The 13,569-nt window shown below is 57.2% G+C and overlaps 1 protein-coding gene across 4 annotated transcripts in view; it reads right to left on the bottom strand.

Annotated features, from left to right (window-relative positions):
- Positions 1-13,569, bottom strand: part of GDPD5 (glycerophosphodiester phosphodiesterase domain containing 5) — an 85,830-nt gene that overhangs the window by 29,350 nt on the left and 42,911 nt on the right. For all 4 annotated transcript variants that reach the window (XM_058545588.1, XM_058545587.1, XM_058545591.1 and 1 more), the window contains one exon: positions 12,706-12,882. In XM_058545588.1, coding sequence (XP_058401571.1) covers positions 12,706-12,822 — 117 coding nt within the window. In that variant the 5' untranslated portion in view covers positions 12,823-12,882. The remainder of the gene's footprint in view (positions 1-12,705; positions 12,883-13,569) is intronic.

Genomic DNA, 13,569 nt, shown 5'->3' with positions numbered 1-13,569 from the left:
TCCCAAGACTGATCCACCTGTGGTCATGTCACGCCCCAGCTTGAGAGTCCCACTGGCCTGAGCCCCGCAGCCCAGGGCCACCTCTGCGGCCCCAGCCCCCGCCTCTGCTCCATACACGCACTTTACACGCCATGCAGCAAATCACGCGTAGTTCTTCAAACAGGCTTTCAAGCCCCGGGCCTTTGCATAAGCCATACCCTCCACCTAGAAAGCAGCCTGGTCCACGGGGCAACTCCTGCTCCTCCCCGAGGCCGTCCCTGTCCCAGCAGGGAGACTCTCATCCCCTCAGAGCTCCTACAACCCTTGCGCCCGTGTCTGTTATAGCACAGACCCTGCAGTTCTACAACTGTCTGACTGTGTGTCAGTCTCCCCTGCTTTAATGTAAGTGCCTCGAAGATCTGGGTGGTCTTCACATCCCCAGGGTGGGGTAGGAACTTAAGAAAGATTTGGTAAGGAAGTGGTAGGTGAGGAAACACCCTTTTTCCTACCCCGACATGAGTATACCCACCCAGGAGAGAGTTCACCGGGGGCTTAACACCCACCCCCACAGAGGAGCCCTTAGTCTTCTGTGGATCTCGTGCTGGCCGTGGTGAGTGGCCACCTGTCCACAGAGATGGCTCTACCTCAGCAGGCACAAGGCCGCTGCAGCTCTGACCAGCAGAGAAGGTTCTGAGAGGGGCCCAGTGAGGGGCGAGCCTCGGCCTATGATTGGCCCTGTCCCAGGCAAGCAGCCCGGAAGTTGATATGTGGTGGGACCAGGGGGCTAGTGGCAGGGGCAGGGACACTGATGAAGATGTGGGGGAGATGTCCTGTGGCGAGCTGTGATGTAGGACCCAGGAGCAATGCTGACTGCATTGCAAGCAAGGAAGACTGCAGAGGCAGGGAGGGCCCACGACAGACAGGGGTCTTGTGCACACTGTCCTCACTTGGCCAGATCCTGACAGTGGGGCAGGGAGGACAGGGCAAGAATGATGGCTGTCCTACCCCTCCCCTGGGAACCAGCCAGGGTGATGAGATTAGAGGCAGGTGGGTGAGGCACCCAGGGCATGGCAGGGATGTGGGCAGGGCCTAAGCAACAAGGACCTAAGAACCCCATTATCAGAGCCGGTCAGGAGCTGGGGTGGGGGCCCCCTAGGGACGAAAGTCCGGGGAGCTGGAAGCCAGAGACCGCAGGGCTACAGGGAGCCTGCAGATGGGGGTGAAGAGGCCCCACCACGGCGGGGGAGGGAGACGGCCACTCAGAACAATCAGAGGAAAAACCTGAGGGGCAGGGGCTGGGAGAAAGGGGAGGGGAAGGCCAGGAAGTGGTGCGAGGAAGTGAGGGGAGCAGCTCCACTGACAGAGTTCACGTGCTCTGTTCACGGCACTAATGGTCCTTGTCGGGGGCATTACAGAAGAGAGGCCTGTTCCATCCCTTAACACGCCAGCCTGGCCCTGCTCCCTGGAGACGCGGGCTGTGGGCCACTGCCACGCTGGGGGGACGGTGGATCCACTGTCCTCCCCCGATCACCTCTCCCGGTCTGCACGATGCCCGGGGTTATTTATCTGCGGGTATCTCCCCATCCGAGAGCAAGTGAAGACACCGAGCCTCAGAGGAGGACCACCACATGTGGCTGAGCAGGTTGTGGCCCCGCCACTGAGCAGTGCCCCTCACATGGTGGTCACTTCCACGCACAGCTTTGTCATGACAGTTTTCCAGCAGACACCCGTCAAGGGTCCTGGGGAAGGGGCGCCTCTTGCTAATTTGCGCAAAGGCCCGATCCAGGTGCGTGGAGGTGAGTCAGAGGTTGGGCAGCGTACCCCAGGTCACCGAGTTGGGGAGGAGTGGAGGTGGGACTGAACCCAGGTGTCCTGACAGGAGGCAGTCCTCTGCAGGCCTCCTAGGGAGCCAGCCCCCAACAGCTCTCCCCAAAACCCACCCTTGCCTTCCAGGACCCAGTATGGCCATCTAGGCGCAGTTCACCCCCCTGGGATTCCTCTCTCCTCTCTCTCTGGGGTCCCCCTCGAGGCCAAACCTCTTTCTCCTTCAGGAAGGCTTCCCATCCCTTCAGCCCCTGAAGACCTCCCTTCCCTGACCGCTTCCGCACAGACCTAGGTACCCACCAACTTGACCCTCAATCACATCCTGAATGGTGGAGACGGAAAGAACCCAGCTCAAGCGGTAGACAGACTCCGCTCTGCCACTTGGGCAAGTTATTTAACCCCTTTGAGCCTCAGTTTCTCACCTGTAAAATGGGCATAATAACCCCTACCTGGGAGGGTTGATGTTAAATGAGGCGATGGACATCAAGTGGCACACTTGATGCATAATAAGGGACAGTTCACTGGGTTGTGGACTCCTTTGGGGCAGGGATGTTCAAGATATCTCTGTGTGCCCTGGGCCCACGTCCTGCAGGGCACAAGGTGGTGCTCAGATATGGTGTGAGGAACAGAAGAAGGTGTGACTGTGACTGTCACACAGGGAGGCTTCAGGGCCACCAGGACAAGGCTGTCATCCACCCCCAGACTCATCCTCAGGCTGAGCCCGGGGGCCTCAGGGAACCAAGGGAAAGAGCTCCTGTGCCACCCCAGCCTCCTTCCTTTCAGAGCCTTGCAGCCTCCTGGGAGCAGCACAAAGGTCAGGCAGCTCCTGACCTGCCTGGCCACAGCAGGGACAAGGAGACGGCTGAGAGCAGCTGGGGAAGGGGGTGGGCCTGGCTGTGGATGGGGTAGGATGCGCTATCCCTGCTCCCAGGGGGTGGCTGTGACGAGAATCCCAGAGGCCCCAGCCCAGAGGCTACGGGCATTCAGCCCCACACTCCTCGCCTCATCTGCTCCCGTTCTGGTCCCGGCCCTCCAAGAAGATGAGACCCTGCCTCCGCTGGAGCAACGCTGTGCCAATTTCCCCGAGGCCGCTGCTCCTCCTCACTGTCTCCTGCTGACTGTCACGTCTTCTCCTCACCCGCCCACCCCAGAGCCTCCGCATTCAGAGAAAAAACGTGTGGAAGGAGCTTATTAGCAGCTGGGGCTCACACAGTCACAGAGGATGGGCTGCAGCCACAAACTCCAGCCCCACACACCAAGTTCGGGCACTAGCCCTGCTGCTGCCGTTTGTGGCCCCGGACCTCGGCCCCAGGCCAGGACGCACATAGACACTGCTCCCACTCCTGGGGACCCTGCAGGGTCCAGAGCACCTCCCCTGGGCCCCCAAACAGAACCTGGAACCTGAACTCTGTGTTGGGACAGCACTTGAGTGGAAGCCACCTCCCTGGCCTTGGCACCATCACAGACGTCAGAGTCAGAGTTGCTGAGCCAGAGCTGTCTCACTGGACTCCTGCCCCCTGCCTGTCACCCCTGGGGCAGAGACTGCCTCTGCAGCCTCCAGGACAGGAGCTCACCCTGTTTCCGCTCCCGCAGGTCCAGGGATGGGCATTCTCCCTCTGGATGCTGCCTGCTTCTCCTCTGGACCTAAAGTTCTTCCTCCCAAGACAGCAGCCAGACAGGGGCAGGCTGCATTTGGGAGCCCAGTAACACTCGGTTTGAATCCCAGACTGGCCACCTGCGGAATGGGTGACCTTGGAGAAGACATTTATTTATCCTCTCTGAGTGCCAGCCTCCTGCCTGTAAAATGGGACAGCAGTGTTGGCACGCTGCACAGATCAGGAGGATCTGCAAAGTGATGACGGGAGGGCAGTAGGAGTTATTTCCCTTCCCTCGGTCCCTCCCTGAGGGGCAGCTGAAATCTGCCTCCTCCACTGCCACCCTGCAGCTGGTTCTCTGACCCCACATGGAACAAGTCCAGCAAAAGGGCAAGAAAAACTGGGGTCAAATGACCAACGGTGGGGGAACATAATCAAGAGCTGGACTTGAATTCCCAGCCCTTGGACCCACGAGCCGCGTGACTATGGGCCAACGGCTCAGGACCCCCACCTCTGCTCACGAGATGACATCACCTCTACCTCACGGGAGGGCCAGGCCCCAATGTGATTACAGATGTAATTTCTAAGTCGCCAAATCCACCATCGTTCCTATAATTATCATTTCGCGTCGACAGCCCTTTAATTATGTGAAGACACTGATCAAGTCTTCCCCCGGCCCCTGCTCTGCATCAAATTTCTCCGGCTGCTGAGGACAGCCAGCACAAGGCCCACCCCCCGCCCAGGGTGGGTGCCATGGTCAGCGGGACGCCGAGGTCAGGCCCAGCTCTGCAGGCTGCAGTCTAGGAGCCGGCACGGATGGAGGAAGACGACCCTGGCACAGCAGCAGCCCCAACCCCCTCACGGCCCCCCATCGCTGGCTCCGGGGGACAGAGCCCTACCCAGCTCTTCACAGAGCTGAGGCGGAGGGATCCTAAGAGTCCTCTACTTGTTCATCTCATCCTCTCCACAGCTCTGCAAGCAAGCGATCGAGTTGGAGGAAACCAGGGCTCAGAGACGGGAGGTGACTTGCCCAAGGCCACCAAGGGCGAATGTCATGGTGGAGCCAGAATTCACACCCAGGTCTGGTGCCTCCAGTACCCTCAACTGTCCCAAAGCAACAAGAAGCAGGACATGTAATTATCCTTGTCTGACCAAGGAGGAAATTGGCTCAGAGGGGCAGGGCCTGGCCTAAGGTCACATATGCAGTGCCAGGGTGGAATCCTGGAATTTCAGAGTCAGCGAAGATTTCAGAGATCATCTCACCTCATGCTCTGCAGGTCCAGTTAAGAAATGGAGAAACTGAGACCCAAAGAAGGGGGATGGCCTGGAAGCATGGGCACAGGATTTATACACAGTAAATTAGTGCAGAAAGGATGGAGAATTCAACAGATGGTGTGGGGACATCTGAACATCCATTGGGTTAAAAATACAATTGGACCCCTACCTCACACCCCATACCAAACTAAATTCCACCGTCTCCCTTCCATGTCCTCACCACCACCCTCTTCCAGTCATTCTACACACACATGCTGAGCCCTGGACCCTGGGAGATAAATCAGGTCTGGACTCCACTCTGAGAACCCACACAGATGACTGAGCAGCCAGCAGGCAACTCCCATCCTAGGAATGAGTGGGGTGAATGAGGCAAGCCTGGGGCTGCTTAGGAACACACTGCTAGTTATGGGCAGGGGTGGTCTGGAGGGCTTCCTGGAGGAGGAGATGCCTGCAGTAAAGCTGGAAGGAATGGGCTTATTAGAAAGACAAGGTTAGGGATTCAGGCAGAGGGAAGGAAGGGAAGATGCAAAGACACAGAGCACAGGAGGTTTTGTCTGGGGGAATTGGCTTTGTTTCTTGAGGGTTTATAAAAGCTTTCTCTATGTAAGAGTATATTTTTTGCATATTTTTTCTTATTTTATCATTTGACTTTAATTTTGTTTTCATGCTTTTTGTATAAAAATTTAAATTTTTATGCAGTCAAATCCATCCCTCATTTCTTTTATAGGTTTTGCCTTTGTATTGTGTTTAAGGAAGGTGGCCCAAGATTATACATTTAACTCCTATTTTATCCTGGTAATTTCTTGGCTTCCTTGTCTACACTTAAATCTGTAATCCACCCATCTATCCAGAGCTCCATGTGGACGTCACGTGTATGGAGAGGTTTGAAAGCCTTTCCTCTAAAGCATTAAGATTAGAATTTCTTTTACTTTATATTTTTCCAAGTTGTTTGAATTTTCTCGACAAATGTGCACTTCCTAAATAGAAAAAAGGAGTTTAAAAATAGGAAAAAAAATACATTTTAATCCATCTGGAATTTATTTTGGTTTGAGGTAAGAGGCAGGGATCTAATTTTACTTTCACCAAATGGACACTTCAGCCATCTCCATACCACGTGTGATATTTGCCACCACATCCACGTTCCTCTACCACACAGCACATTCTCAGATGCATGTGCCTTGTTTCTAGGTTTTCCAGTCTGTCCCTTGGCCCAAGTGCTGGCTCTGCCTGGCACGGCTCCTTCTGTGCAGCTGAGCTCTGCTCCCTGTGCACCCCTGTGGTCCTGGCTCTGCTTTCAGGTTCCAGAGTCCAGCTGTGCCCTCAGCACCACACGGCCCTGCAGAGACAGGAGAGGGATGGACGGTGCCTACCCGCCGGGTCTGCCCACCTGCAGGCTAGATGTCACGCGCCAGCTCCTCCAATCAGCAGCCTGTTTCAGCCTCGCCAAGTTCCGAATGGGAGGACTGATGAACAGGGAGAGCTTAGGAAATGTCAGCTGGGAAGGGTGCAGAGAGCTCCCGGAAGGGAGAGACGGGCGGGTCCTGGGAGGATTACTCTGGCCGTGACCCAGGAGATTTGGGGGAGGGTTGAACTGCATTACAGCATCAGGGCCAAGCAGGGGAAGGGATTAGAGTCCCCAACCCCAGCCAGCTCCTGACAGCCTAAGAGGCTGGATTTATTTTTCTGGGCTACAGAGAGCTGGGCAATTAGGCCTCTGTCTGCCCTTGCTTCTGCTGGGGTCACTCAGAGTGGCTCATTAGGCAGGAGAAGGAAACCAGGCCCAGCCTGGAGCCTCGTCTCTCCTCGCCCATCCTGTGGGTTGACAGGAGCAGAAGAGCCGGGGCCCTCAGGAGGGATTACCCAGAGCCCCTCAGAGGGCCCTGCCAAGGCCACAGGGCAGTGGGTGGCCACAGCCCCCCGCTGATGCCCCATCATCTCCTGCCCCATGCCCGCTCCCTAAGCAGATGCTCCAGTCTGTCACAGAATGTCATGAACAGGAGCTTAGCCGCTTCCCCTGGAGCATGGCACGGCCATGCCGGGCTGTCTCAGCACCGTCCAGAGAGGAGCTAGGTGTGGTGCGGGGGTTCCTGAAGGCCCAAGACGGCACGGCTTTATTGCAGCGATAAATCCTCAGCTCCCTGTGCTGCAACAAACCGGGGCTCTGCCTGCCTCTCCTCTCTCTCTCATGGACGCAACAATACCATCTCCCATTTTCTTATCCTCGTGGAAACCTTGCAAAGTTTAAAGGATAAAATGGCGTCTTATCACCCCCATTTTAGAAATGGGAAAACTGAAGCTCAGAAGGCTCCTCTCTGACCTGCTGGGTCCCTTTCCCCAAAGCATCAGAGAAGGGAAGCCATCCCTTTGAAAGTCTGTAGGGAGGACATGGTTTCCCAAAGGTTGGAACAGTGGTCTCTCCGGTACAGGACACGAGGCACATGGGTATCCATTAACTAACAGAACCCTCGGGGCATGGATCTGTACTTCCATCTAACCCACAAGCAAGCTGAGGCCCAGAGAGGACCTGGCCTTGCCTAAGGTCACACACTAAGTCACTGGAGGAGGCAGGGCAGAGTTTAGGTGCAGCTCCCTTAGCCAGGAATGCCTGGGTGCTTCTGGCTGACTCCACTCACACCCTAAAGCCCATCCCAAAGGCTGCTTCATCCCGGGAGCCCAACTTGATTCTCGGTAAGATCCACTCTTCCCTGCCCCATGTCCCTGTCACAGGCCCACATGGTGTTGACAGGACAGGGAGGTGGGGAGCCAGCTGGGAAACTCACCCCCTCCTCTTGCCCACTGGCAGAGCCCAACCCCAGCTCCAAGGGTGGCCTGGGAGGTCCCATGGCCGAGTCAGCACCCTCCTCTGCCAGCCCCAGCCAGGGGCACAGGAATGCAGCATGCAGCCGCCCTCTCCAGACCGCCTGACACTGAGAGCTCCTGAGGGTCCTGCCTCTCCGCACACAGTCAGCACAAGGCAGGCACGTTCCCTAACTGGCTTCCTCACTCGCTCTTCAACTCACCCGCTCAGACACTGCCCTCAGAACACTCCGAGTCCAGCGGGAGAAACACAAGTCACAATCCCCATGGGCAGCCCAGGCCCAGGTGCTGTGGGAGGCCCAGGAGGGAGGGAGGAAGGGAAGGAGGCCTGACTCTTTTTGCTTGAAGGAAGGACTTCTTAGAAGAACAGACACTTGCGATGAAACTTGAGAGGCAGAGACAAGAGAGAAAGGGCCTTCCAGGCAGAGGGGACGCCTGAGGAAGGCAGGGCGGGTGAAAGGGTGAGGTTATCCTGGGATGGCTGCAGTGGAAATGTGGTGGGGTGGCGAGGGTGCTGATGGGTTTCCCCAGTAGATGTCTTCCTGCCATGGTGGGAGGGGCTCCCATCACAGGAGGCAGGCAACTGGGGGTGGGGAGGTTTATTTTGTCTGTGTTCCACCCACCCCCACTGCGCTATTCCTGGACTCTACCGAGACCACTCTCCCCTCTCCCACACCCCTGGGCACAGCATGGTTTCCTGTCTCCAGGAATGGCCCCATCCAGCCAGGCTGGAAATCATGGGATGATGGGGGATCTCTTCCACAGCCAGTCTGCTGATTGCACCCTCTAGGTATCTCTAGAATCCCTCCCTTTTCTACATCCCTGCGTACCTCTCCCTGTGTTGAGGTCTCAGCCTTTCTCATCTGGCTCCCTGCTATCCCCACCTCCACTCAAGGGCCCTCAGCATGTTTTCCATGATGTCACCAGAGTGGTCCTTGCACAGCCGGAGTCTGACTGGGCTCCCCCTGTCCAGGATGGAGGCAGACTCCCCAGCACAGCCTCAGACTCAGCCCCTGGGCAACACTCTTCCCGTCCTCACACCAGAGCCACACTGGGCCAAATTGCTTTCAGTTCCCAAACACAAGATACTCTTGTACCCGCAGCTCCCCCCTGCCTTGGGCACTTTCCCACTCTGGTGTGACGGGGCTGACTCTGACACCGGCTCTGGCAAGCTTTCCTGCCTGGGCCTCCCCTGGGCCTCCACAGTGATCACCCTGAGTGGTCTGGGTGTGTCCGTTCTTGTCTGCTCCCCCACCTGCCTGAGAGCCCATCAAGGGAGTGGGGAACCAGGTCTGACACACCCGTGACCCTCTGGCCCAGAGCAGGTATCAGGACAGGTTTGTTGACTGAATAAGTAACCAGTGCATCCCAGACAAGACTGTTTGGAGTAGAACAGGGGAGAGGGCACAGGACTGCGGGTGTGAGCAGGGCAGTGCAACTCCTCGGCTTGAATAAATCACTTACTCTTCCTGGAGCCCCATCTGTAAGACAGAGGGGGTCAAACAAGTTCAAAACAGCCTTCAAAAGGCAAGCGGACTACAGAAATGCAGGAGAGTTGACTGTCACTGTCAGTCTTCAGTGTCTCGGGCCGGGAAGTTCCTCCAGGTGTCTGGCCTACATCCCTCTTGCTACAGAGAAGCTGGTTTTGACACTGTGCTGCCTCCCACAGATGCAGTCTTCAGGGGGCCGTGTGCGGACGGCCTGAGAATTGTCTTCTGTCCTACCAAGTCCTTAATTGGCAGTAGTAGAGTAATGAGTCACAGACAACAACCAATTAATTATCCCCAGTTATAAAAAGCTTCGCTTCCCCTTCCTGGCCGTAGACTGAGCCGGCCTCCTGCTGCCAGGCTCCTCCACTCCCTCTGCACTGGGGGCAGGAGAATAGGTCATTTCACCTCTGAGTCCTCAGTTTCCTGTTTCCTTATTTGTCAAGTGGGGAGGGGACAGGGTGCCCTTGGAGGAGGTGGGAATGTGTCAGGCTGGCGGGGCAGGACAGAAGGAGGCCAGCTTGGATGGAGAGGAGGGGGCGCCTTCCCCAGCTCTCTGCCCACCCTCCATGCTCCCCAGGATCCATTCCAGTAGTGCAGGACACAGCTTAACCTGGGAAACACAGAGGGCTCCTAGTCTGGCATTCAACCACTCCCTATCTTGTCCCAAATGCTCCTGGTCCAGTGCTCTGTCCCCTCCATCAGGCAGCTCCCCAAGTCCTCCTCTCTGCCCCTCCTTTCTTCTCACAAGCTCTCATTTAAAACACACAGACTCAAAACACACATGTCCTCCCCACCTCCAGCTTCCATGTTCCGGAGGCTCTTGCTGCAAATCTATCCCAGACTCCAGGTGTGTCTCCAGGTGTGACATGGCTCTAAGCCTGGATTTCTCAATGCATAACAAGGAAACATGCCCCACAGGGTGTTATGACAATTAGCAGGGCAACGCATGCAAACCACTTGCTCCCTGCATACAGTAAGCACTCAATAACTTTCAACTCTTACTCTTACTCTTTTACACTTCATTTCCCAGCCCGCGGACCAGAGTGAAATGCTCACCCCTTTTCACAGATGAGGCCCAGAAAGGTCTGGCTTCACAGAAGAACTTGACCCCAGGCTTCTCTGAGTTGGGAGATGCAGGAGGGCTCCCCAAAGAGGACCTGAAGGGAGGCAGTGCTTGGATGGGGGGGGTCCCCAAAAGAGGAGGGGATGGTGGGGATGAGGAAAGGCGCAGGTCCAAAGTTGGACACCCCCCCGCTGAGCTCACTCCAGGGCCTTGAGTTGTTCAGCAACATTTACAGAGCACCGTCTCTGTACCAGCCCTGACTCGGAGACACGGGATTGCTGTTCCCTTCCCTGTGTCAGACCAGAGCCCGGCCCCCCATCATGGTCCCTGCCCAGCTGTCTCGGAAGGGACTGGGGAGAGAGAAGAGGAGAGGAGAGGAGAGGGGAGGGGAAGGGAGGGGAGGGGAGAGGAGGAGAGGAGAGGAGAGGAGAGAGAAAGAGACAGGGTGAGCAGGCTGAGGCTGGAACCCAGGAAGTGGGAGGGGAAGTAGCGGAGTGAGATGAGTGACAGGAAAGGGAGGATGCTCGTCCTCAGCTGGGAGTCTCAGGGCCCCCTGAGGTGAGCTCAGCCCTTTCTGCAGAGGCCCTGTCACTCAGAGTTGCTGCAAAACCCTCTCCCCTCTCCCAGACAAGCTGGCGTGTAGCCTCCTGGCCCCTCCTGGCTTTGCCCATACCTGGCACCCCAGACCTTGGCACCTGCAGAGCCTGCACTGCTCGGGCTCCCAGCGAGCTCAAAACCGGCCTCAGCCCACCATTCCTCCCCTCTGGGCCGAGACCCACCATTTCCTGACTCCACAGCCCACCAAGCAGTGTGAGATGACCTGGGAAATACGCCTTCCTCCGGCATCTACCCCAACGGCCGAAGCGCTCTCTGCTTGGGAGCTCAGCCATCCCTCTCCTCCCTTCCTCAGCCTCAGTCGTCTCCCCCCCACCCCCCCACAGGAGATGCTGGACCTGCACCGCCCGGGGTCACATCCGAGCCCTGCCCCTCACTGGCTGTGTGACCGAGGCCCAGTCACTGATGTCCAGGCTTCTTTTCCCCAAGGGAAATGGTGGCAATGACATCTAGCTCCTGGGCTCGTGGGGAGACACACGAGTGGCTGTGTGTGAGTGCTGAGCACAGCGCCTGGGACACGCACACGGGGTGCCAGCTGACTGCTGTGCGCCTGACTTTCCCAACACAGGGGGGCCCTGCCGCCGGCCCCCAGTTGCTGGGGAGAATGGAGCTCAGAGCAAAGCAGAGTGCCAAGGAATTCTGAAGTCTTCACCCAACCCCTCATCCATTTCAGAGACGGAGAGACCAAGGAATGGGAGTTGGGAATGACTCGTCTCAATGACTGGTCACAGCTGGCACTGCACTGGCTACTTCATGTTGTTATCGCATCCGCCCAGCAGCTTCTGGAGAGGGGTGTGTGCTATTTCACAGGTAAGAAAGCTTGAAGTCAAGTAGGTGCAAATAGAAATGGCACAGTTTGAACTGGAGGTCTGCCTGACTCCCGACCACACGGCCTGCACCCCTGGAGGCAGATCCTATGGCCACGTCAAAGGGAAAGGCTGTCCCAGGGAGGGCTGGGGTGGAGAGACGGGAGCTGCCATCTCAGCCCTGCAGGGACCTGCTCTGTGGCCTTGGGCAGCCCCCTTCCTCTCTCTTGCCTCAGTCTGGCATGTCGCCTCCTCTGTGCTGGGAGTGGGGACGTGGCAACGAGTCAGGCCAGGTGCCCATCAGGTGGTACCTGCTCTCACCATTTGGAGGTCATGAACCCAGGCCCCTGACTCTGTCTAGCGCTCAGTCCCTCACCAGCACAGGCAGAGGAGGAGGACAGACAGGCGGACAAGTTTCCCCAACCTCCGCATCCAGATAGCCCTGTGATGCTTGGCCTCTGACCTTAGACGCCACCCCCACCCTTGGCCAACCCAGCCTGTTTTGGGGCTGGCTGAATTTGGAGGCTGGCTTCTTTGTTCACACAAACAGGAGGGAGGAGGAAAGCTGTTTTCCAGGCAGTGAAGCTTTCAGATAAACACCATTTGTCTCTCTCCATTCCCTCCTGAAGGAATAGAGTTCCTTCAGACAAGAAACTAGATCCACTGGCTGATAGCGCCCCAGGGACGGAAGTGCGGCCTGGGGCCTGGCCTGGGAAGCCGGACACTGAAGGAGGCTTTCTTTATCCAGCTGAGCACCTGCTGCCAGCTCTGGCAGGTCTGCAGCTCAGGTGACTGGGCCCTGGTGCCAGGCCATGGCCCTGCCAGCTCCCAGGATCCAGGATGGCCTGGCCACCTCCTCACCCTTCCCACCAGCCACCCACTTGCTTGCCTGCCCATCCGGATCCGCCAGGATGGTGAGAACTTCTGCTCACCTTGGGGTAACCCCTTCCTCCTGGAGTGGCCCTCCTGGAGCACTCCTCCCTGCCCAGACCTCAGGAGCAGCCCAGCCCCCAGGCTGGCAGAGGAGAGTTAACAGCTGGCTGTATCCATGACACCTCCTTGCCCACCTAGTCGGGTATAGTCAGGAATGACCATGGGCCCATTCTACAGAGGAAGAAACTGAAACCCAGAAGGGGCTTTGACCTGTCCAGAGCCACAGAGCAGAGTGACAGAGCTGACACCCCTCCCCCCAGACCCTGGAGCTCCCTGGGTCCTTCTGACCCCATCCCAGCGTGGCTCACCGGTGTAGTGTCATCGTGGGAGCGCTGGTAGCGTTTCCAGCGGCAGCCATAGATGCCTGTGAGGCAGGAGAGGCACAGCTGTGGTTCATAGTACTGCAGGGGCTGGTGTCTCACCATGCTCGTGCCCAAGGCCCTGGCGCCCGGCCCTCAGGCGCCCATGGAGGCCACCGGCTGGTCCTGTGGGAGGAAGCACAGAGCTGTGAGGCAGGGGAGGGGCAAGGAGCTGGCCCCAGACACAGCAAAAGTCATTGCAGCCTGGGTCAGGGCAGGTCAGCCTCTGCACAGAGCCCTGTAGTAGGTCCCAGTCTCACTCAGAGTTGCACAGTCCCCTGCCCTCCACACCTGACCTAATCACCCCCCGCCTCCAGCCACACTTGCCCAGCACACTGCTGCTGCTTCCTCTGCCTGGACTGCTCTCCCCTTAGAACCATGCGTGGCTCCCTCCTTCTCCTCCTCTCCTCAGGCCTTTGCTCAAATGTCCTTTTCGCAACCAGGCTTGCCCAGGTCACCTTCTGTAAAACTGTAACACCTCCCCACTCCCTCAGCCATTCTCAGCTTTTTCTCTATCATATTCTCAAATATAATTGACTTATTTTGTTTCTTGTCTGCCTACCCCCCTATAATGTAAGTTTCACAAAGGCAAGGATTTTGTCTGTTTTATTCTCTGCTGTAACCCCAGAAACTAGAATAGTGCCTAGCACATAGTAGGCTTTCAAAATAAATATTTTAGAGGGCTGGCGCGGTGGTGCAGCAGTTAAGTTCGCACATTCTGCTTCGGTCGCCCAGGGTTCGCTGGTTCGGATCCTGGGTGCAGACCTACTCACTGCTCATCAAGCCATACTGAGGAGGCGTCCCACACAGAAG

Source organism: Diceros bicornis, chromosome 7 (assembly GCF_020826845.1).
Source record: "Diceros bicornis minor isolate mBicDic1 chromosome 7, mDicBic1.mat.cur, whole genome shotgun sequence".
Classification (NCBI taxonomy): domain Eukaryota; kingdom Metazoa; phylum Chordata; class Mammalia; order Perissodactyla; family Rhinocerotidae; genus Diceros; species Diceros bicornis.
The sequence above is the reverse complement of the archived record's forward strand: the minus strand, read 5'-3'. Positions and strand labels throughout refer to the sequence as shown.